General features: G+C 36.1%; 1 protein-coding gene and 1 long non-coding RNA gene across 10 annotated transcripts in view; one reads left to right on the top strand and one right to left on the bottom strand.

Annotated features, from left to right (window-relative positions):
* ADAMTS19 (ADAM metallopeptidase with thrombospondin type 1 motif 19) overlaps positions 1 to 26,106 on the bottom strand; it is a 220,139-nt gene that overhangs the window by 96,242 nt on the left and 97,791 nt on the right. For all 8 annotated transcript variants that reach the window (XM_051844182.3, XM_051844184.3, XM_089335839.1 and 5 more), the window contains one exon: positions 11,922 to 12,027. In XM_051844182.3, the coding sequence (XP_051700142.2) occupies positions 11,922 to 12,027 (106 nt within the window). The remainder of the gene's footprint in view (positions 1 to 11,921; positions 12,028 to 26,106) is intronic.
* Positions 1 to 26,106, top strand: part of LOC149126045 (uncharacterized) — a 295,022-nt gene that overhangs the window by 230,431 nt on the left and 38,485 nt on the right. The window lies entirely within an intron of this gene.

Below are 26,106 nucleotides of genomic sequence, written 5' to 3'. Positions count from 1 at the left end.
GTTCTTTCTTTACAGTTTATAAATAGTCTTTAATTTTTATATAGGCCAATAGTATTATTATATTGTTTCTAAGACATTTTTAGTAGATTGTCCTGTGTTTGCCAAGTATACAGATAATGTTCATTTTGCTATCCCCTTTCCATTTTTGTTTTTAAATTACAACATGATCATAACAAATATAAACAATATATATGTATGTACATACTATATATGTAAGACTTTGTATGTAGCATGATGTAAGTATTGAAGGAATATTTATATAGAATACTTGTATCAATTAAGTATTAAAGAAGGCAAATAAAAAAAATTCAACACTGAAGAATCTTGTCAGTCTTTGCAACCAGACCTCTTGCTTCTGCCTTCTTTCTGTGTGTTGTTTTAGAAATTCCTGCAGGGCTGAATTTATTAAGATAGTAGCATACATTTTTTTTAAAGGTTTTATTTACCAAAGTTTAGTCTTTATCTTATATGGAATTGATTTTTATATCTTTTCTGAAGAAAGTGTTCCATATCATTTTTATACATGTGGAAACCCAATTATACTCACATTCCTCTGAATAGTTAATATTTTCTCGCCTGATCTGTGGTGGAGAAAATGATGTCCTCATCAGACATCAGGTGTCTATGCAGGTCGGGACCTATTTTTGACTCTGTTCTATCATTCTAGCTGCTTGAATAAACACCATAAAGTTTTGTTACCATAGTTTACAGCAGCTCTTTGTTTCTGTTAGAGCCAGGTGCTCACATCATTCTCCATCTTGTCCGCCCTTATCTGCATCCCCACCATCATCTCTCCCCTCTTCCAGTATATTTTGGCTATTTTCATTTACAGAAGCATTTTGTAAAGACCTTTAAACTTTCTTCTTAAAAAGCCCTAATGTTATATTTATTGGAATTATCATAAGCCTCTAAATCATTCACAGCAGAGGTGAGAGCTTTATGGCAATGCAATAAGCCTCAAACACTGTAAACTCACCCATTCATTGATATAGGTTTAATTTAATCATTTTTAATAAAAATGTACATTTCATTTTTGGTTAAATTTATTTCCAAGTAGACTGTACTTTCCATTATTACAGTAAATAGTATCCTCTTGTTTAAGTGATATTTTGTACTTTTGTTGTACACAGAATTTGTATATTTATCTTATATACAATAATCAATAAACTATATATAATATATAATAAAATATATAATTATATAATATAGAATAATATAAAATAATAAAATAAACTCAAAATTCTATGCATTGCTTAGACATTATATTTTATTTTTATTTAGGTAATTATTCGAAAATAAAAATAGTGTCTTCTTCCATTCTCATATATGCAACATTTATTTATTTTTCTGCCATACTACACCTGTTTGTATCTTCTCTGCATTAAGAAGCAGGTGTTTTGCCTGCAGTGCCAGCATCCCATATGGGTGCTGGTTCGAGTCCCAGCTGCTCCATTTCTAATCCAGCTCTCTACTATGGCTTGGGGAAACAGTAGAAGATGGCCCAAGTTCTTGGGCCTCAGTACCCATGTGGGAGACCCAGAAGAAGCTCCAGGCTCCTGGGTTCAGATTGCCCAGCTCTGGCTGCTGAAGCCATTTGGGGAGTAAACCAGAGGATGGAAGATTGATTTTCTCTCTCTCTCTCTCTCTCTCTCTCTCTCTCTCTTTCTCTTTCTCTTTCTCTCTGCCTGTGCCTCTCTGTAACTCTGCTTTTCAAATAAGTAAATGTATCTTAAAAAAAAAAAAAAAGCAGCAGCAGTCAGTGTCGTGAGATCATCATTGTTTTCTTAGTTTTAGAGGGGATGTCACTAATGTTTCACCATTAAGAATAATATTTGCTGGATCTGGAGTTGTGCTTCAATGGGTTAAGCCATTATCTGTGACTCTGGCATCCCAAATGAACTCCAGTTCATAGCCTGGCTGCTCTACTTCCTATCCAGCTCCCTGCAAATGCACCTGGGAAAGCAGGGAAAGATGGCCCAAGTCTGTGGTTACTGCTGCTCACTCGGGAGACCAGGATGGATTTCTGGGATCCTGCCCTGGCTGTTGCATTCATTTGGGAAGTGAATCAGCAGATAGAAAATCCCTTTCTCTCTATCTCCTATTCTCTGTAACTCTACCTTTCAAATAAATAAACAAATATTTTTAAATGTGTCATTTTTGGTAAATAAATATCCATTTGATGATTTTCCACACCTAGTGAAGCAGTACTCATTTTTACTTTTAATCTGTTAATATGATTTTAACATTTTAAATGATAAATTACTTTTGCTATCCTGATATAGTCAACTTTATCACTTTGGTTTAACATTGTTTTTACACTGTTGCTTTATTTTGAAAATATTTCATTGTCATTTTTGAGTAATTTTCAGATAAAATGAATTGTATTTTTTCCTCATAATTACCTGGTTTATTTTATGTTACATTAATACTTGCCTCAAATAATGAGTTGGAGAGTATTCCTTCATTTTCTAAGAAAATTAGATCAATATTAGTGTTATTTATTCCTTGAAGCTATTCCAATGTCTGGACTGGTATTTTCTTTGGGAAAGCTTCTAAAGTCCTCATTCAATTTATTTAAGTAGTTATAGACCTTTAGGTTCTTCTGGTCTTATTTCTTAGAATTTTTCTATTTCATCTTCATCAGTTTTTAATTTTTGACATAAAAGTATTCAGTACATTTTCTTAGTATTTTTAATGTCATCAATTTTTCTCTTAGGATTCCTAATATTCTTCAGTTCTTTTTTACTTGAATTTGCACATATTTAATTTTGGCTTTGTCATTCATTTCTAATATTTTTTCTCCATTTCATTAATAGTATTCATTTCTTTACAATTTCTTTTACAGCATCATTGTTTTTGTAATTTTCTAATTTGAGAATTTGTCATGATTAATTTTTATGTGTGTATTTTAAGCTACTCATTTTCCTCTGTTCTCTGCTTTACCTGTATGCCTCAAAAGTATTATATAGTATATTTGTTATGATTTACTTTTTAGAATAAACTGTTTTCATGACAATTTCTTATTTGGTAACCTAGTTTTTCAAAGAACACTTTTAAAGCTCTAAGTGTACATGTTTTCCTGTTTCCCATTTATTAGTTGTTTAATGGAACTCTGATTATAAAAGTTCCTTAGTATATCAATTTTTGATATGTCTTTACATTTGTATAATGAAACAATACAAAGTCATCCTTTGTAAATATCGGGTGTGCTTCCAAGGGGATAGTCTTCATTTTTGGCTGCAGGATCTATAACTAAGAAAGCACTCTTGGCAGCTGTTCAAATAATTTGCAAACAGACCTTTCCTTCTCTTGAATAATCACCTTACTAGAGCTGTGTTAAGCCCACTGTGATTACAGTTACACCTATTTCTGCTTGCAGCTTTGTTCACGTTTGCCTGATGCTTTGAAACTATGCAGTTAGGTCCTAGTTGATTCCAGCGGATTCTCCTTTATTCTGTGGCCTGAAGCAAACCATTTGCTTCCAGTTGGCTGGAGACACACATGCCAGGCAAGGGACTCCGAAAATACAGCCTCCATCCACTGCAGTGTATTATATTCTCAGATCCTCTGCCTGACATCAAGACTCAGCCCCCTGTGCGTGACAAATTCGAACTCTCTTGCATTTCAGTAGAGCCCTCCTATCTTTACCATATGGAAAAATTTTCTGACTCTTTAGCTAGCCTATTTATAAAAAAAGTAATATTCATTTTTGTTCTTTTGTGTGTGTTTGAAATGGAGATGAAAAATATTGGTCTTCTCAACTTCTGTTAAATCCAAAATTCTAAAGTGAATTTTAATGTGAACATAAATGCCAACTTTTTATTATGATATTGGTAATAACACATAAGTTCCTTAAGCAGAATATTTTATTCATATCTACTAGCAAATTAGTACATTTGTATATGTCCTTCTCTATAGAGCATAAGAGTTTGTAGATCATGCATTTTTAAAAATAGCATGTTTATACATTCATTCATCAAGCATAATTTTTAGTATATAAAATGTACCAAATACCAAAGTACTAAATTTTTAAATGCTAGCAGTATTTAGGGAGACAAAAATTCATTATATAAAATAAATAATTAATAGATAGAGAAGTATGTAAGTGGGTGAATAGATAGAGGTTAGTTTTGAAAAGTTTTATGAAGAAAATTAAATTAGGTAGAGGGAAATAAACCAAGACCGTATTTATGTTTACAATTTTAAGAAATGCTATTTTAAGAGATGTTATATGAAAGGGCTTACTGAGAGAACTATAGAAAATGTAAAGAAAGCAGCTGTTCTAGAGAACAATGTTCCAGGTAGAAAGAAAAACAAAGGCAAATGCCTTAGAGTAGGCGTTCAGTTTCTGTGATTCAGTTACAGCAAGGAGGCCCACAACAGGAGCACAGTGGGCAAGGAGAGGAATGGCCACAGGGGAAGGAGGCTAGAACACGGAGAATCTTGTGGACCATCATGGCAGGGGAGTCAGGAATCTACTGGAAGGTACTCAGCAAGGAAGTCAGGCAATTTGCTATGCTTTAAAACAATCTTCCTGCTTCTGAGTTGGAATCAACTGTAAGGAGGAAAGGATGAAACTGAAAGACTGGTTACAGGAATAATATGCAGAAATGATGCTGACTTAGTGTGCCGTTAGCAGCAGAACCAATGAGAAGTCATCAGATTCTGTGTGTATTATGAAGGGAGTGTCAACAGTCACAGCTGAATGTGGACCATGAGAGAGAGAGAGAGAGGGCTCAAGGATAATTCCATGGTCTTTGAGCAAATGGAAGAATGGAGCTTCCATTTACTGGGATAAGGAGACCTCAGTGGCCATGTGTTCAGGGTGGGGAGTGTCATTTCTGCATGTGTGTCCTGGAATGCCCTTACTCTCTGTGACCTTGGGTATACTTCAAAATACAGAATACTGTTTTTAAAAAGCTTTAGCTGGTACCATCTTGAACCTCTCATGCAATATAAAAAAATATCCTCAACAATTTGAATATGCATGCTTCTGTTCTCTCCTCAAGTTTCTCTGACATTCTTTGCATAAGAATATTGGGCTAAAACAACTACTATACATATTAAATCATTCAATTATTTGCTATATATTCATTGAATTACTAATATACATTAAGTGCTATCAAATACACTAGGAATCCTGTGATAAACAGAAACGGATATGGTTCATTGCTTCTTGGAGCTTCCACTTCAGTGAATTAGGTACCTAACAGATGAACAAAGGGGGTGGAGCTATTAAAACGGTTCTTAGAGACTGACCTACATGGAATGCTTCTTTAGGAAAGGGCTCCTGATCTGACAAATGAACTATGAACAGGAGGAAATAAATAATCAAAGGTGGAAAGTGAAAGTATCCCAGGTAGAGCACGCAGCATGTGTCTACATCCCGTAGTGTGCTCACTGCACTGAAAACACTACGAACTTTGTTGAGAGAACAAGTGGGACCATGAGGTAAAGGGGGGGGGGTGTCAGAGATAAAGTGGGGACAGATGATCCAGAGCCAGGCCAGACGTAAGTTAGGCAGAGTTAACTTAGCTTGGAGAGCTCTTCCACATTTCTGGCCTAACACTGTAATTAATAACACGGGCTTTGGATTAGGACAGACTTGGCTTTGAACGTCCACTCAGTCACTGACTAGCTGTGTGAGCTTTGGCAACGATCATCTCTACAATAAAGATATTATCGCTGCTTTCCTTCTTTAGGTGGGAGCAGACGTCTTTGGCCCCCAACAACCTAATCCTGCACAACGATGTGCTCTTTTTAAATCTCCAGGTATAGCAAGGTCAGTAAATGGTCACAGGATTATGTTATTTATAAGGATCATTAAAATTAGTATTTCCCTGATAATTTATATGCCTATAATTTACAATACCTAAGATTTGTAGCTCAGTTTTCATATAACCATACACAGTGATATGTGGTTATTTTACTTGTCTTTGGAATCCACCAAGTGGATTAAATCATTTGAAGACCCAAAGAAAAAAGTTATGTGGTGGTTTGTGAAGGGTGTATGTGTGTGTGTCTGTGTTCATGTGTGTATGCAGAGAGGGACAGAGAGAGAACATATAATGTGTGTGTTTATATATATATATTCATTTCTTTACTTATATAACAAAACAATTTCAAGAACACCAAATATTTGTATGAAAGAATAACTTTGATCATTTTCAATGAATCACATCTAAAATTACTTCACTCATAAATGAAGACAGCCATAGTATTGTCTTTCAATTCCATTTTTCCATGAACTTAAAAATATTTAATTGTATTTATTTGAGAGGCAGAGAGACACAGAGAGAGGGACAGAGAGACAGACAATTCCCACCTGCTGTTTTCTTCTCCAATGCCTACAGCCTTGAAGATAGGTACAAAGAATAGCTCCAAGACAGGAGCCTAAAACCCAACCCAGGTCTCCTGCACGGATGGCAGGAATCCAATTACCTGAGCCATCACTACTGCTCCCCATGGTTGGTATTAGTACATACTTGGAATCAGGAACCAGAGCTGGGATTGAATCCAGGCTGTCCACTACGAGACGCAATTGTCTTAACTGCTCTGCTGGACACCTGCCCCTCACAGAGATTACGAAGTATACTTGTACAGGTATAGAAGATCTTTCAGGGTAAAAAAATCAAAGGACTGCTCCCCAGAAACTATACTTCAACATCCAGGTGTGACACTGACACCGAATGAACAAGGGCCTGCCCTATCTGTCATGCTGCAGGTGCTACTCAGAATCTGTCAGACCTGTCATTTGGCTAACTAGTTTTATGACAAATTTGAGTCCAGATAAGTAGCTGATGTTGGTGTGAAAATCAGCTTCATCCCTAAGCACATAAGCATACAGTTTATTTTAGTTAACTTTTTTTTTTTTTTAGACTTTCAATGAGGCAAGCAGTGTGCTACATACTGGCATGGCTCCATCTCATCACAGCCCACACTTGCAATAGTAAGACCATTTATTGAACAGTTAATGAGAAATACAAATTTCATGGAGAGATTTTTACTATATATAATGAAATACATTTTAGATGACTTAAAATGTTAAATAGTGAGAGAATATAGAATTATAAAAATGTATTTTCCTAATTTTAGAATGAGGTAGTACCTATAATTGCAAAAAAAAAAAACTATAGAAGAAATTTTAAAAAGGAAATAAGAAATTTGATGACTAATAAAAACTGCAGGTTAATATTAAAAATCAAAAGTAAATTAACTATTATAACCAGGAAAATATTTATAATAAATTCAATCAAAAGAAAATGTCCTCAGTACAAAAAGGGCTCAGTACTAAAAAGTGCATCTCTATGAGCTTCAGTTTCCTCCTCTGGGAGCTGAAGATAACCACAGTACATTCTTAGCTCAAGGCTCTCTGACACTGGATTTATATTTGAATGCAGGATATTAAACCCAATGCCTCTGACAAAAGAAGACAAGTGTGAGATTTTGAAACTTTAAAAATATTTTGCAATTGTATAGTAGTGAACTCAGTAAGTGAGTGGTCCAGAACCTGCACATTCTAAACAAACTTTTTTCCTGGCCTGGCTCCTGGGAGGTAACCTTTAAGCCCTTGGAATATCCAGCCAAGGTGTCTTCACAGGAATATCTTTGTTTCCCGGGAGGCTTTGGATCATGGCAGTTTACACTGCCTGTGTGACTGATAGCGAGGGACAAGGGCCAGCTTGACCTCTGGAGAGGATGGAGCCCGAAGGCCTGTGTTGTGGGCAGTCAGTCACCCCTACATGACCCAGTTCCAGTAAAAGTCCTGCATCTCAAGGCTCCAGGTAGCTCCTCTGGATGCCGGCAGTGCCCATGTTTTCCTACGCTGTTGATGTAGGTTGAGCACACTCTGTCCAACTCTGCCAGGAGGGCTTGAGCCTGGGGTCTTCTGGACTCTGTCCTATGTGACTTTTTTCCCCCCTGAGTTTAATCTAGATTCTTTCATGGTAATAAATTGTAACCATGAGTAAAATAGCTGCACTGAATTTTACAAGTCCTGCTATAGATTAATTAACCTGAAGGCAGTCTTAGTGCCCTCCCTAACAAAGCAATTAAACTATAATTATATTTATAATAAATTATGGCCGGAAATCTAAGTAAAATCTCTTACTTCAACAAACTGTTGTTTATAAACGTTACAGAAAACAATAACTGTGTGCATATACACATATGCATTCAACAGACTAAACTCATGAACAATTTCCAAAGGTATTTTTACTCATAAATAATGTTTTAAAATTCATCAAAGCAATGAAATTTAATGGAAATCTCATTTGCATTTCATGAATATATTTTAATTAAATACCACTAAGAAAAATATTATGTTGTCAAAAGTTTTGGTTATGGGAAAATTAACTCCCATGACCCACTGTTTAGGAAGAAAAACAGTTTTAAAGGGGAAGCCAAAACCATTGGCTTCAATCATTTATCTTCTCTTTCTTAGTGTGGATTCGTTACACTGCGGTATTATAATTAAATATATTTTAAAATACATTTTTCTGGCAGTGATTTTGACTCTTTTGTGATAATAATAAAAGTATTTTTGTTCTCTCAGTTACTCAAATAGGCCTCTGGGATTTTTTTTTATTACTTGGTGGTCCAAGCTGATTATTTCAGCTATATCTGAAATTGTTCTGAGAATTTCTAGAAATCAAATTCAAGACAACAAACATAAGCATACTCCTTTCAGCTCAGTTTAGAAACATTCCATGAGTGATTAGGAAGGCATTCTTGAATCGAACATTTTCGTGGCATCACTGTATCATTCTACAGTTGTGGTTCACAGAATTATATAATGTTGTTTATTATTAGTTTACTGAAGAATATTTCTAATTATATAATTCAGCAAAACAGAGAAATATAAAAAGTGTCCACTCTGCCTGTCAAAAAAAATAATAATAAAAAAAGAAAAATCTGTAAGATTTAAGAGTTTCACTTAAATAGCTGACTTTTTTTGGGGGGGGGCAGTGGGGACAGGCAGAGTTAGATAGTGAGAGAGAGAGAAAGAGAGAAAGGTCTTCCTTCCGTTGGTTCACTCCCCAAATGGCCGCTACGGCCAAAGCCAGGAGCCAGGTGCTTTCTCCTGGTCTCCCACATGGGTGCAGGCGCCCAAGCCCTTGGGCCATCCTCCACTGCCTTCCCAGGCCACAACAGAGAGCTGGACTGGAAGAGGAGCAGCCGGGACAGAATCCAGCACCCCGACCGGGACTACCTCTGAGTATAAAGGGCTCTCCTTGTATTTGTATTAAGTGCACAGATACATAGGATCTATAATTATCTAATATTCATAAAGGTTTTTTCCTATTTGAGAAGCTATAACTAAAAGGAGTCTTCAAAAACTTCACGGAAAATTGGACTATGAATATAAGAATATATAGATTTCATAAATTTTTTGTGTAAAAATAAACTTTTCTCATTCCTTTTTTCACATTCCTTGAAGTTACCTTGTATATCAATATACTTCTTTGAATTTCCACTCTCTGATTATTTTGCAGTATATTTTACACTGAGTGATTTCGATGATGAGATAATGTATATAAATTTCCTATTTATTTGTATTATAGAAAGATAACATTACTTTCACTGTTTTTATCACTCACAGTCCATCATCTAGCAAACACTATATTTACTTTTGAGATAAATTTTGCTTAATGGTAACACGAATTCTCAATAACTGAGTGTTTCAACATGTATCACATGTCCTGGTCCCAATCCAGCATGTATTACATATGCACTTGGCATCACTGTTGATTTTTGATCCAGCTCTATAAAAGTCAAGTAAATTAATGTTTCTGCCACATAAAGCCAAAGTGTCCTTTCCTTAAATTATTTCACTTAATTTTCTAAGTAGTTTTAGGTTATTGATCAAGACTTTGGATGTTATTAAATTGTGTTTCGTTCCTTTAATTATTCATCCTCCTGTATTTTAGAATACAACCAAGATTGAAGAAATTAATGTTGCATATCTGTTTTTAATACTATATTTGTTTGAAAATACAACTTTTTAAGTGAACTTTGTACTATTCATGGCACTTAACAATAATTTTTAATGTCTAGAATGCTTATATATCATGCTGCTAATACACAGCTAACGAATAAAAATTATTGGTCAGCATTGTGGCGTGGTAGGCTAGGCTTCCACTTGTAGCGCCAGCATCCTGTATAGGTACTGGTTCATGTCCCTTCTGCTCCACTGTCGATCCAGCTTTCTGATACAGCATAGGAAGGCAGCGGGAGATGGCCCACGTGCTTGGACCCCTGCACCATGTGGGAGAACCAGAAGAAGCTGCTGGCTCCTGGCTTCAGATCAGCCCAGCTCTGGCCGTTGTGGCCATTTTGGGGGGTGAATCAGCAGATGGAAGACCTTTTTCTCTGTCTCTCCCTCTCTCTGTCTGTAACTCTACCTCTTAAATAAATATGTAAATAAATCTTTAAAAAAGTAAAAATTATAATAATTCACAAATTTACATTTATTTTTAGAATTTTTCTAATTCTCACTTGCTTTCTTAATATTGTTATTAATAACATTTGCTTGCCTCTATATATTATTATCAACATTTCCAAAAAAAAACATTTCCTTCAACTGATGCTCATGGTTTTTCCTATTATAACTACAACTGAGAATACCATTAAATTTTCTAAATTACACTAGGATCAAGAATACAATTACTGGGCCCAGCGCCATGGCACACTAGGTTGATCCTCCGCCTGCAGCACCAGCATCCCATATGGGCACCGGGTTCTAGTCCCGGCTGCTCCTCTTCCAGTCCAGCTCTCTGCTGTGGCCTAGGAAGGCAGTGGAGGATGGCCCAAGTGCTTGGGCGCCTGCTCCCACGTGGGAAACCAGGAAGAAGCACCTGGCTTCTGGTTTCGGATCGGCATAGCTGCAGCCATGGTGGCCATTTGGGGAGTGAACCAACGGAAAGAGGACCTTTCTCTCTTTCTCTCTCTCTCACTGTCTGTAACTCTACCTGTCAAATAAATAAATAAAAATCTTTTAAAAAATACAATTACTATCACTCCTCGACTATATTTTCCCCAAAGAATGATGTTTCTGAAGTATACTTTTTTTTTATTTTATTAACAAACTAACTCCTCCTATTCTTGACTAATTGAAGACCAAAAACCTGCATGGGAAAAAATGAAAGTATTGCTATACATTTAAAAAATGGTGACATTAAAATCAGTCACTTGAAAACTGGTGAGAGTAGATTTTAAGTATTATTGCAAGTCAAAACAGTCTCACCTCACCCCAGTTTGAATGGCTCTCTTACAGAAATCAACAAACAATAAATGCTGGCAAGTGTGTAGAGGAACAGGTACTCTAATTCACTGCTAGATAAGTGTTGCTATGAGAATTACAATACTGACTACTTCTTTGTTTTTTGTATTAAATGAACTAACCCAAGAAAAGTGCTTACAACTGTGTCTGAGAGTTAATATTATCCACATGTTAATTATGTATCTAATTGAATTCTGTTGCAAGTATGTTACACCTCAACATACCAGGGTAATTACTCCGTGCCTTGCAGTAACAAATAGAGGTAATACTAGAGGCAGGAAGTATTTTCATTCTATCAAATGTTTTCCTTGGATGTCTAAAAATTATAACTTTGTGGTCGTATAATTATTGCTGCAGTTACACTGTTTAGAAATGTATAGAGAAGTCAATCATGTACCATATTATGACTGTCTTCATGAGGATTTTAAGTCTGTAATAAAATTTTATCAAATGTATGTGGAATGGTTACAACATGTAGAAGATACCCTTCAAAGTTCCATGGTTTCCCCACTTCTGTTTCTCTGAGTTTTCAAAAACTTGAAGCCCAAATGGAAAAAAAAAAATCAAAAGATATACATTCAATAACTCAAATGACAAAGTTAGAGACTAAATATGTATCCTAGCCGTGAATTTTACTTACTTGTGACCCATCTCATGAGCAATTGTAAATGCAAGATTCAGGCCATTGTCTTCAGCAATAATACATTTTCTCTTTTCACTACACATTCCATTCAAGTAAGCTATGCCTAAAAGAAACAAATATTAATTACCACAGATCTTATTTAAATTGTACGTATTTATACTGGGTCTTAGAGTATTAGTAGGAATGGCAATGATAGTTATCTCCATTCAAATATGTCAATATTAACCTATAAAATCTAATCCTTACAAATGTAATACTAGAAGACAATACACAAGTATAAGGAAATCAATAAACTCTTGATAATTTGTTTAATTTCACAATTCAGAAGAAATTATTTTACCTATTATTTTATTCTACCAAGTATCCAGGCATACAATAAGAATATATTTTATAAATACCACTGTTCATTGTCATGTAAGATAAAGTCATGACTTAGCAATTATAAATAAGCAATTATATTAGATATTTTCCAATTTTTATTAAGAACTTAGTTTCAAAATACCAAAAAGTTAACTGAAAAAGCAAACTTTATAGTCTTTATCTTTCAATTTTAACAAATTTTTGAAATTTTATTTTGTTAAATAGTACTTTAATATGAGGTAAACATTAACTGTGATATTTTAAGTACTGAAAAGCTTTCCTTGAACATTTTGTAACTAATAAGATAGCTTGTCTACAGAGTATATAATACTAAAAGATTATACAAGATTTTTATATTTAGAATGATATTTGGTCTTTTGGTTTAAACTGTCGGTAAAGATGACAATATCTGAAATAACTAGTATTCTTTAGGCAAACATTTATACACTATTTTACCAATCAATGCATATCCCTGAACAGAGATTGCTTATAAAGAACAATGAGATTTCAAATATATGTTTTATTTAATTTTAAGTAACAATTTTTAAATAGCTATTCTTTTAAATTATATATTCTGTAATTCCCATATCTTTATAAAAATAATTTTAAGCCATTTTATAGATGAAATCTAAAGGCAGAAATAGGTGAAATGATCTGTCAAGAATCACAGAACTACTAAAAATGACAGACTGGAGATCTGAATTCAGTTTCAAATCTATCTGCCAGGTAATTTTGCTTCTGAATATAATTTAGTCCAGAGCTTTCTCCCATTAAAAATTATTAGCTGAATGTGACTTTTTTTAAAAAAATTTTTACAGTATATTTGAAAGGTAGAGAAGTAAAAAAAAGAGCGAGAGAGAGAGAGAGCTCCCATCCACTGGTTCACTCCCCAAAAGCCCACCAAGCTGGAAATTACGAAGCCAATCACGTATGTGTATCAGGAACCCAATTACTTGAGCTAACACCTCCTGTCTCCCAGGATGGACATCAGTAAAAAGCTGGAATCAGCAGCGGAGCTCAGCTGCAGCCCAGGCATTCTGCAATGAGCTGTGGGTATCCTCAGCAGCATCTGAACCAAGGGTAGGCCCAAATGCCTGCCCTTGTGAATATCTCATTCTCTTGCCAAGAGAAAAAATATATAATGGCGAGGAGAAGAAGGGAGGAAGTACGGAAAGGGGTGGGAGGGTGGTAAGAGCAACAGAGAGAGGGTGAAAGAAAATAATCTCCTTGACCATTTGGTAATAAACAATAATCAGAATCTGTGATTAGATGCTCCACCCCCAAATACTAAAGTAAACTCAACATATTGAGCATGCCAGTGACCACTGTTTGGTACAAAATTCTCTTAGGATTCTCATGTACTTCACAACTTTTTTCATCACAACTAAAACAGTCCCACAACCGTGTTAGATTTAATACTCCACTGGCATCAGTGTCCATGCCACACACCTGTTTGTCACATGGACCAGTACATGCTGAACTAAGTCACTTTAATAAGTTTTACATTTCTTCTTTATCCCTCAAATATCATATTGTCTTCATATAACAATATTTTTCCAGTTGTTGCCAATTCCTGTATCTTCTTTATATTTGCAATCTTACTGCATAGCCTACAAATTTCCATTATACTACTGAAATGTAAGGGTGATAGTGAATTCCTTATTTTTCCTTCTGACTTTAATAGGAATGATTACAGCTATCCAATCGAATGTTTGCTATAGAACTCTCATAGATAGGACTTATTAACTAAGGAAATTACTTTCTGATATGATTACATGTCTGAGTGAAAAACTAGGAAAAATCATCTAACTCATGAGTCAGTGGTGTTGGGAGGTATGTGGTGGGTTTGGAAAAGACTCAGAAGGTTAGAATAACCACTGAGGGAAATGTGAAAGACAGCTAATTAAGAATAGCGGTGGAGGTGGGGGTGGATATGTAGTGTAAATGAGTTGGCAAAGGTGATGGTTCAGCTGAGGATAGATAGAGAGCACAAAGAATTAGGGTCAGAGGGTGCCTGGTAATTTTGAGAACAAAAGCCAGTATCCAGGAAAATGGGAACCTCAGTGAATAAACGAGCAGCTACATTACAAAAAGTCCTGGAGACTGTGACGGCCGTGAGATGCAGGGAGGCACGTTTTAAGATGAAGGCCCATGCTACTAGGTATTACCACAAAAGTAAAGAGGTATAGACAGGACATCTAGATTATGTGGTTCTGGTGTTTGGACTGATGCTATGAAACATCAAACTGCAAATGGTCAGAATGAATTTAGGAAACCGGGCCAGGTGGCTGAAGCCCACAGTAGATGTGGGTGAGATGCCAGAGATCAGGGTCAAGCACAGCTTTGAGATGACAAAGCACCAAGAGCTCCCATCGTGAATGCAGAGTTACTATCTCAAAATAGGGAAAATGCAGAGATAGAAGTAGTACAGGGGAACAAGAAAAGCGCAACAAGTATACAACTTTAGTAACTTTCTCTCACCTGTTCTGAGATACAGAGGAAGAGAAAGAATTACAATGACCTTGCTGGGGGCTCTAAATAATAGAAATGAGTGACTTTTATGGGGTCATGTAAAAAAAAGGTATAATTTATAACACAAACATATTAATGCTGTAAAATATACATGTATATTAAAAACTGTGAGTGCATATTTACATAGAAATATGATTACAACTATATATTTTTTTAAAAACACTTATGGGAGTACAAAAAGACTGAATAAGAACAGTAATTTGCTAATAACAATTGTATTACATAGTAAGATTATGAGTGATTTTTCTTCCTCTCCTGCCATTTCCTATTTTCATGTAAATGTTTATCACAGTTGAAAATCAGTAGAACCTCTTACAGCCCGGGTTGTAATTTAAAAAACAAAAATGATCCCTCCATTCCTATTTTCCTTTTACTAAAGGGTAAAGTCAGAATCTTCAAGTAGGACTCTGATAAATTAGAATCTCACTGTTCTTACATTGGGCAGATCAAGGAATCTCTGTTTGCCTTGAAAATTATGGATAATAATTATAACCGTGACTAATTAAATGCCTTGCATTATTCTGTTTAAAATCCTATGCTTTTTCAGTTCCTTTAAGAAGCCACATGTTTCTTATTATAATGAAGGCTAGGGGTTAGGAAGGGAAAAGATTTAACACAGCTGTTACTTAAAGATAGCTGCAACACCAATCCTTTTCAAAGCACTCTCTTCATGTGAAGAATTCTGGAAATCTAAAGCAAATAAAAACAACCTTCTGATTTCTTACATAAAATTGAATCAAGTGATGCACCCGGTGTCAACAGATTCTCATCTGAAAACAAAGCTCATTATCCCTAGGATGTAATGTGATACACCTCATCAGAAAGATCAGAGACTCCTAAGACCCTACATAATGCATTTTACATTAATGGGCTAATGAGGAAATCAGAGCTTCTGTCCGATCTTACTAACAAAAGTCTTCTGGATCCAGAACCGTGGATTTTAACCTGAGCTAGATTACCAGAGTTCAAAATCCTGGCTTTCCTGGTCCAAAGTCCTCATACAGCCTTAGCTAAGATACTTATCCTATGACCATACTCTATGAGTTAAGTGATTTACCTGGGAGTCCTACCACTACTTGAAGTCTGATGGAAAAAAAAAAAAAAAAAAAAAAAAAAGCACAGTTACGTGCCAAGCAATAAGGTTATAAAGATGCATTCTGAGGAATGCAAGATACACTGGGCCCATAAAGATGCACTACATGATCTCACTCACATGTAGAGCCTAAGAAAAGGTGATCTCGTGAAAGGTAAAAGTATAATGGAGGTTAACCGAGGCCATGCAGGAAAAGGAGAGAGAGGTAAAAGGTTGATTAATGAGTGCTAAGTTGGAGTTAGACTGGAGTGAGAAATTCTGGAATTCTGTTGTACTGTAGTGTGTCTACAGAAAACATACTCTATATTTCTCTATTTAAAAAAAGACTAGAAGATAGGATTTTTAGTGTTTCCAACATAAAGAAATATTAAATGTTTGAGGATATGGATATATTTACCCTGACTGGACATTACACAACATAAACATGCATTGAACCATCACACAGTATCTCACAAGCACATACAAATCTGTGGGTCTGTTAACATGTTTTTAATTAAAAAAAACTTAAATTGTATTTCATTCACTAATAAGGGAAAAATGTGGAATGATATAGTATAACACATAACTAATATAAAATACAGTTATATGATTACATTCAAACAGGGCTTTGATCATATTTTAACATAATAATTTGATTTACTACTTGTCTCACTATATTCCTGTTTAATTAAATGAAAAGATAATGATCTAGGAATGTGCAAGTGCAATTATACAAGTTATGAGTTTGATATCAGTACAGTTAACAAATATAGATTTTAAAAACAAGGGCCGGCGCCGCGGCTCACTAGGCTAATCCTCTGCCTTGCGGCGCTGGCACACCGGGTTCTAGTCCCGGTCGGGGTGCCGGATTCTGTCCCAGTTGCCCCTCTTCCAGGCCAGCTCTCTGCTGTGGCCTGGGAGTGCAGTGGAGGATGGCCCAAGTGCTTGGGCCCTGCACCCCATGGGAGACCAGGAAAAGCACCTGGCTCCTGGCTCCTGGCTCCTGCCATCGGATCAGCGCGGTGCGCCGGCCGCAGCGTGCCGGCCGCGGCGGCCATTGGAGGGTGAACCAACGGCAAAGGAAGACCTTTCTCTCTGTCTCTCTCTCTCTCACTGTCCACTCTGCCTGTCAAAAATAATAATAAAAAAAAAAAAAAAAAAAAAACAAGCATCCAGACAAGTACTGCATAATCTCACTTACACAGGGATTCTAAAAAGCTGATCTCATAGAAGTTAAGAGAATAATAGTGGTTGTCAGTGGTTGGGGAGGGGCATGGTAGAGGGACTGAAAAGGCTGAGCAGCTTCTACCATATAGTTAAAAAGGAGTAAGAAGCATGTCCGGTTGTACTATAGGGTGACTACAGAGATTGATAATATACTGTATATTTCTCTAAAAATATTAGAATGCAGAATTTTGAATTAATGAGAAGATAAATATGTTTACATTGATTAGATATTATACAATGTATAAATGTGTCAAAACAAAGTACCCCCAAATATATAATTTTTATGTCAGTTAAAATTATTTTAAATTAAATACATAAAAAGGCTTCCTGATTCTCTTAAATGTTTACATTATCTACAACATCTTGAGAGTGCACTTTCCATGAATATGAGGAAAAAAGTGATTGCTAGGTAAAAAGTAGTGTAAGAAAATTACAGTAAATCTATGTGATCCAATAAGGTGGGATATTATATATACATTAAAATGTGGCTTATGGGTTTCAGCATCATAGTACATAAAGTCCCTATTCATTAAAACCATATCAGTATGCCAAATAATAGTAAGCATAGAGTTCTATATATAGATATATATATATCTAACTTCAAAGATCATCTCAGCAAGCATGAAATTCCCAGAGGGAGAAAACTTTCATTAAAAATGAACACACAAGTAGAAATTACAAAGCAGACAAAGAAATGGTCCAATGGGAGTACACACACACACACACACACACACCCCTTTTATCTAACAATGAAAAGGTACATAAGGTACATATCATTTTCAAATGTTACTAAATCTTTTCTGAAGAGGAAAAAACTACATAGCAAAACTTAGCACATATGCAAAGAAAGGATTATGGAAGCAATTCTCTAATCAGGCTGAAATAAAATAGCCACCAAAAAGACAGTTACTCTTCCAATTCCTCTTTCCCTTCTTCTTAGTACATGGATGTTTTAGAAATAACTTAGAATGGAAATTATTACTATTTAGAACTAAGTGAATCCACTGATTATGCAACAAAGCTAGTAGCATAAAATAGATCCGGTTATCAGGTTCTAGTAGTCCAATAATCTTCTTGAGAATAGCTGAGTAGTCTATATAAAATAGAAATAATACGTTTACATGCATTAGAGTTGAAGAAATGAAAGGTACTAGAAGTTTTTCACATCCAAAAAGGAGAAACTCTTAATGGTGAGTCAAATATCTATAAGGCTCATTTCCGCTAGTGGTATTTGCTAAATTTCAGCAAAAACTAGAGGCTAACAAGATGGGTATGACCCAGTCAGAGGACAATCGCAGAAGAAAAACGAAAAAATTAGGGGAGTCGTGCCTGGGCTGCATTTGTTGTCCATCTAAGGCTAGAGACTTCGGCAGTTACAGGAGGCTGCTTTAGCAACACGGGAGGCATGGAGGCATGGGAGGCCACAGGGCATTCCTCCTCAAGACAATTTCCATATTCTGAAAACTCCAGAGAGAACTGTTTAAAACAACTAACCCACTAAACTGGAACCCCTGAATAGAGTAGAATTTCCATGCAGACTGCAACACAGCACAGTGCCAAACTGGATGATAGTCATTCATTCTCCTATTATCTGTCTAGTTGAGGAAAGACAACATATATTTCTGCTAAGTAAGAATTTCATCTGGTACCTCTACTACTACAGAGACTTTTCTTAAGCAGATCATTGATTCAAAAAAAGGAAAGAAAGAAGCTAGGTGTGTGATGGAATGTGGTGGGAAGGTCTTTCTGACTAGACAACAACAAAGAGGTTTACTAAATTTTGTAGTTAGCAGACAGGATTTTTAAATAACTTGGGGCAGGAGGGGAGCCACATTTGGCACAGCCCTTAAGACACCACTTGGGATATCCACGTCTTATATTAGAGCACATGAGTTTGAGTCCCGGCTTCACTTCAATTCCTGCAAAGTGCACACCCTGGAAGAGAGCAGGCAATGGCTCACATAGTTTGGTTCCTGCTATGTAGGTGGGATCCTGATTGAGTCCTGGATCCTGGCTGTGGATTGGACCAGTCCAGGCTTATGTGGGCATTCTGGGAGTCAATCAGCAGATGGGAGATCTCTGTCTCTCTGTATCTTTCAAATAAATAATTAAAATGTAATACACTAAATAGAAGAAAAGATAAACAAAAATGAGGAAAAGACAGGGAGATCTGTCGACAACTGCAACCTATTAAAAAAACAATCTGACATTCTTGAACTGAAAACATAATATTTGGAATTAAGATCTCAAAGGATGAATAACTCTGGAATGGGCACAGGAAGAAAGAAGACTATTTCATGGGTAAGGATAGCTAATGTAAAATATACAAGTTCAAGAACAAGGGAGAAAAATATGGGGGCCGGCACTGTGGCATAGCAGGTAAAGCTGCCGCCTACAGTGCCAGCATCCCATATGGGCACTGGTTCAAGTCCTGGCTGCTCCACTTCAGATCCAGCTCTCTGCTATGGCCTGGGAATGCAGTAGAAGATGGCCCAAATCCTTGGGTCCCTGCACCCATGTGGGATACCTGGAGGAAGCTCCTGGCTCCTGGCTTCAGAATGGCACAGCTTTGGCCTTTGCGGCCAGTTGGGGAGTGAACCAGCGGATGGAAGACATCTCTCACTACTCTCCCTCTGTCTCTCTCTCTCTCTCTGCCTCTCCTTCTCTCTGTAATCTGAATTTCAAATAAATACATAAATCTTTAAGAACAAGAGAAAAAATGTTCACTAAAGGAACACAGACACAATCACAACTGTTATGTCTTTATAATTTGAATCTTAGAATAACAAGAGATAGTCGAGATATGAAATTTATGAGGAGTTAGCGGTTGGACATATTTCAAAACATTTTAGGACATCGACAGAGAATACATAATGGTCAGCATGGCCAAAATCAAGAACACTACATTTTTAACAACAAATGCTGATAAAATGTACAGCAAAAGGAATTTTTATTCACTGCTGATGGTAATACAAAATGGTACAGCCACTTTGGAAGACAGCTGGGCAGTTTCTTTTAAAATCAAACATATATTTAATGTATGATCCAACAATCACATTCAAAGCAGTTGAAAACACATTTGCACACAAAAACCAGCACATAGATGTTTGTAACAGCTGCTTTATTCATAACTGCAAAAACCTGGAAAGAATGAACGGATGTTAGTGCATCCATCAATTATATAGCGCCAAAACAATGTGGACTGTGAAACCAGGAAAAGTCATGGAAGAAACTTAAATTCTCAACTTCTACATGACAGAAATGAATCTGAAAGGGCCACATATTGTTGTTTGATCTCCATGACATTCATTCTGGAAAAGGCAAAGCTATAGCAACAGTAAAAAGAGTTACGGATAGGTGGAGTACAGAAAAATTTTAGGGCAGAGAAATCACTTTCTATGATGCCACATTGATGGACAGGCGCCACTATGCATTTGTCTAAGTCTACAAACTATACAATACCAAGAGTGAACACTTTGGATAATAATAAAGTATCAATGCAAGTTCATCAGACGTAAGCAACAAATATCCCTCTAGTGCAGGGGGGGTGATGCATGTGTGGATACAGGAGTTATACGGGAATCATCCACTCAATTTTGCCGCAAACCTAAGACTGCTCTAAAAATAGTTTTTAAAATATTCCTAAGCAGAATCCAACAAAGATTGGATTGGAGAAAGTGAAAAAATAAAAATTGGATTGGAGAAAGTGAAAAAATAAAACCACATTTTAAAACTGCTGAAAATATTAAAAAGATTAAAATTAGAGAAAAAAAAAACTATGCTTCAAAGTCACAACAATAAAGCAAAGAGCTGATTGCAACAAAAACAGGCAAACCTGGAAATAATAGAATGACATGTTTGAAGTCTCATAGGAAAAGCTCAGCCAACCGTTCATTCTATGCTAAGTGAAATAGCTTCTTATAAATAAAGGTGCCATAAGAATGCGTTAATGCATGCAAAACCTAAATGCCTGCACTAGAAGATAAGTTACAGAAGGAAAAAATCATCCCAGACTGAAACGTGGAAACACAGCAAGAAATGAAGCTGAGTAACCACATGGTGCCACGGTTTGAACCCCTGAAAAACTCATGCGGAAATTTAATGCGCTGTGAGGGTACTAGGGACTTGTCAGAGGTGATGAGGTCATGCTTCTAAAGAACATAGTAAGGCCATTACAGCTAGTTAATACAGGAAGTGGGCTCCTAATAACAGATGGAGTTTAGTCTATTTTTCCTCTATTTCACTCTCACTTCCTAACCATGTGTTGCCCTCTACCGTGTTATGACTCAGCAAGGAGCCACTTTGGTGGACTTTCCAGGTCCAGAAGTGTGAGCCAACAGAGTTCTGTTGTATATACATGACCCGGTCTGTGGTTTTCTGCTATAGCAACAGAAAGCAGGCCAAAACATATGAGAGCTGTAAACAAATATGGAATACACAAAACATTCACTTTAAGATCCTTCAGAATTTAAAATACAGAGAACTAAAGTGCACATGATATTGTGGACTCACATGCATTTTGTAAAGTATGGTGAGAGCATTTTTTTCATTTCTTAATGCACATTCGTCTATAGGATTTCCACAAAAGTAATGTCTTCCTAGTTATCTGAAGATTCACTTTGATAATAGGTGAGTAGGTATAAGCATTAAGGCACCCTTTTGGAACCCCAAGGTACATTGGAGTGGGAAAGTCCATGCCAATACAGAAATTGCCCAAGCACAGAACTAATAAAAATACTACCTGAACAGGTGGGGTGAAGGACTGAGTTACCGTTTCTCAGCCAACTTTCACCCTGACTGCCATGAAGGCCACAGAGGTGGGGACTTTAACCAGGGACACAAGGATGCGAGGGAAGGTTACAGGGTCTCTGGAGGAATCTGAGCCAGAAGATGAGTGTGGAGTGGATCGGAAGATAAAGCATGCGGTGGAAATGAGTCAGATAGGAAGGTCGCAGGGCTCCAGTCAAGCCAGGATTCCAGAGTGGAACTACCCAACTGCACTCCTGGCAACCACGCCCAGCAGCGTGCTCTGTCTGCGGGAAAATTCACTGCAAAGATGCAAAGACCAAAGGTCTCAGAGAAAAGTGAAAAAGCCTAGGATTGCTGATCTACAGGCCCTCTCCCAGCTGATGGCAAAGAATCAGAACGAGGGTACAGGAACTGTATGGCAGAAACAGTATTCAGCCTTTAGAAAACGTGTAAGAACAAACCCGTCTACACAAGAAGAAAAATAACATCAATGGACAAGTTTTCATTTTCGTGGACTCCAGTGAGGCAGGGAGTTAACAAGATAAGAGTATTGTACAAAGCTAACTATTACATTTGGCCTAATTTAATGAATTTTTAGCGTTCAGTGTGCAGAGACAAAATTAAGTTCATAAGGGAATATGCATATTTTTAAAGTTTGTATGTTTTATGTTTTTAATAAGATCCTAAAGGAAAGGAAAATAGTGGATCACTAATGTTGTTATCCTACAAATTGATGGAGGTCTGTAAAAAAAATCACTGGTCTCCTCACATGTCAGCACACGCAGGCCCGTTCTAAATATTCCAGTAAGGTTTTGTATAAATAGTATCATAGTGCAGGAAGAAGGAGGAAAAAGATAGTTCAAGAAAATGGAAGAACATCCCAGGGACAGTGAAATGTGGGGTATTCAGAGGTGGCCCAGGTCTCAATTCTGCTCTTCTGAGAGAGCAGGCGTGTCTGTGGATGAAGGCGACATTGTTTTCTCTGTTGCTGTTCCTATACCTCCTTCAGTTGTTTCTAGGAGCCACACCACCGAGATTATACACCCACCTCCTCCCAACATGATAATGACAAGGACTGCCTTTCTGTAAAAGGAAGAATAATTAAGGATGCATGTCAGCAGACGGGCTTTGTGCTCTTGATATTATATTTTAAATGCATTCTACTTCACATTCACTTTTCCTGCCTCTTCAGAAATTATAAGGGAAGATGACTGGATGGCTTTAGAAGGTAAATTCTCAAATCCTCAAAGAAGTTAATTAAGCCAGATTCCAGTGTACAGTTATTGTGGTTTGGATATATCGCTAATTAATAAACATGAATAAACTATGCCATCAGAAATTCTTAATTTACATTTCAGTACAACTATAAAGATATGGTTTTTGAGATACCCTGGAAAAACTACATGTGATATATTACATGACAAACTCTTGTAAAAATCAGTAATGGCAACTTTACTGTGCAGTCCATACAAACACAGTTAAGAATTGGTATTCTCCTTTCCATGTTAATTGAAAACAAGGTTATTCAGAGTTCTTGGGCTTTCAATATGACTTTGTTCACAGCAAAAGAAATGAATTAGGTTTAATGATTTCATCAGCCTGGAGATTAGCAAACGGTCATGACTTTAAAAAATAGGTAAGATGAATCACAGTTAAAGATTTTTGTGAAGTAAGTTTAAGGATACAGCTGGAAAAATTTAAAAGTGTTCTGATTGCTTATAAATCAGGAATTTTGGCTAGCACATTTTTATAATGTTATAACGTAATAATATCCTGAAGGCATTAGACAGGGACAATTAAAACTAAAAATATCATGCTACCAAAAATCTGTATAAATTGCTTTTTAGGTATACCAATAAAAACATTGGTAGCATGAATTTATAATTAGAAACCACTGCATATTTCAAAATGGCTTGGCATAAGGTTTTTTTTTATTATGTCAATTTCAAATTTTTGTTACTGTTTGTAAGTTTCTACTCATTATGATCTAGGTTTTTATTCAAATCTTAAAGAAATCTATAATTTGGAGAAATCAAAAATATAATTTCATAACTACAAATGTCTAATGTCCTTAAATCTCTAGTGATACTTAAAATTAAATAGAATTTGGACAACTTATTTATGAATATATGCATCTATATACATACACACAAAAACACCTAGAAACAAGTGACTGCAACTCTAGACACATTCTTATACTCTTGGGTATTTCTCATACTCTCAGTTATTAGGTCTGTGCATTAATGAAGCTAATGGCAAATTAAGTGGTTAAATTTTTCCCTCAAAAATGATTTAATACTTTCTGAAATTCTGATTGTGGTTCAATAATACAAAGAAGGCAAAATCTGAAGACTCAAGTTTCAAGAATTAACACATGTGTCCAAACTCACAAAATCGTATGCACTGAACAGGTATAGTTTTTTTTAACAGAACTTACATCTCAATTTTTAAGAAAAAAAGCAAATTGCCTAGAAATTAAAGGATGCTGTCATGTCAAACACTGCAGGGTTGAAGTCATAGCTTCAATGGTTAGCTCTGTGACACAGGAAAGTTTGTTCTCTCCTTGAATTTAGATTTCCCAGTAATAAAACTGGGATAATAATTTGTCTTAGGAATGTTAGTTATTTTTAAATGTTTTAATTTTACTTGAAGGGCAAAGGGGAGGGGAAAGAGGGAGAGGGAGAGGGAGAGAGAAAGAGAAATGGGGACAAAGAGAGATCTTCAATCTGCTGGTTCATACCCAAATGCCCAAATGCCTCAGCTGAGCCAGGCTTAAGTCAGGAGTCTGGAAGTCACTCTAGGTCTTCTACCTAACTGGCAGGCACTCAAGCCCTGAACTACCCTGCTACCTCCCGGAGTGCGCGTTAACAAGAAGCTGGAGTCAGAAGCAAAGCTGGGACTTGCAGTCAGGCACACTAAATGGGATGTGGGCATCCCAAGTGGGATCTTAACTGCTATTGCAAATGCCCGTTCCAGCAAAGCTAGTTAATTTTGATAACATACTTCAAACACATACTGGTATGTCCAAAACATGGTAACCATTAAACATTCAACTTACCTTTCATCATTTGTAAAACGAAGCAACAATCTTTTATCACAGTGAATTCTTAAAGTCTTTTAAAGCTCATGGTAAATAAATGCTTAGCAAGTTACTCGCCAACAGCCCTGCATATATGTGTGAGGAACACAAAGCTGCTACTTCCCAGTGTTTGTTACAACTTTAAAAAGGACTCTGGGGAGTTTTCAGTTCCCAAGCATACATTTAGTATATTTTAAAATCCATGTAATTTTTAAAAGCTGCACTAGAAACAGTTTATAATAGAAATAAGATGCTAAATTAGAAATAAGTTTCTAAAAGTAAAGGATCTTGAAAAGAGAAGTATCTTAAAAACCACTTTAGATGATGATTCCTAAGAATTATGTATCTAAGTCTTATTCCTGCAACGTATCTTGCCAAAATACACATATAAAGTGTCTGATTTATATTCTGGCCATTGTCTAAAAATATACACAACAGCAGCCAAGAATTAAGCAAGTTTAAGTTCAGCCTTGCTTTCACTGTGAAACATAAGAATAATGTTATTTTCTCATCAGAAGTCCATTTGTTTTCAGAAATACATAGATTGAACATTTAGGATGCTCAAGTCCCTTTACTCTGTGATAAAGATAACAGTTTGCTCTGAGCAAGATCCTAGACCACAAGGAGATTAGAGTCAAATCAGGAAAAGGGAGAGGGTGAAACACCACTGGTAAGATAAGTATACAGAAATACACCGTGTTCAGGAATGGGAGACTGAGAAAATGTAGGAAATCTAAAAGTGGAATTTTATCTGGGTTGTAAAGATGGGCTGTAAAAGTCAACAGGTTCATGGGAAACAGAATCAAAAGATAAGTCTCTGTTGGTACTAATATTAACTGAAGCCCATGAACATTTTTTTTTCATATGATGCAGTTTCCATGAACTTTTTGAACACCCCTTGTGCATTTAAACACAAACACTAAAATCTGTAAAACATACCAGTTTTAAGCAAGGCCTCAGTTATAAGACTGTATTAATGTGACTTTAAAAGTATACACACACATTCATAGATTCTAAAATTTTGAATTCTGAGTGCTTAATTCTAATATGTAAAAATACATTTCAATTTTTTGTGTGTATTTGGTATTCTGTGATCCTGCTGAATTCAGTTACTCATTTCAGGAATTATTGTTACATCCCTTTCATTTTCTTTGTCAACAGTC

This window comes from Oryctolagus cuniculus, chromosome 6, assembly GCF_051225735.1.
Source record: "Oryctolagus cuniculus isolate XC-2025 breed Fujian yellow rabbit chromosome 6, ASM5122573v1, whole genome shotgun sequence".
NCBI lineage: Eukaryota > Metazoa > Chordata > Mammalia > Lagomorpha > Leporidae > Oryctolagus > Oryctolagus cuniculus.
This window is presented reverse-complemented; position numbering and strand designations above follow the sequence as displayed.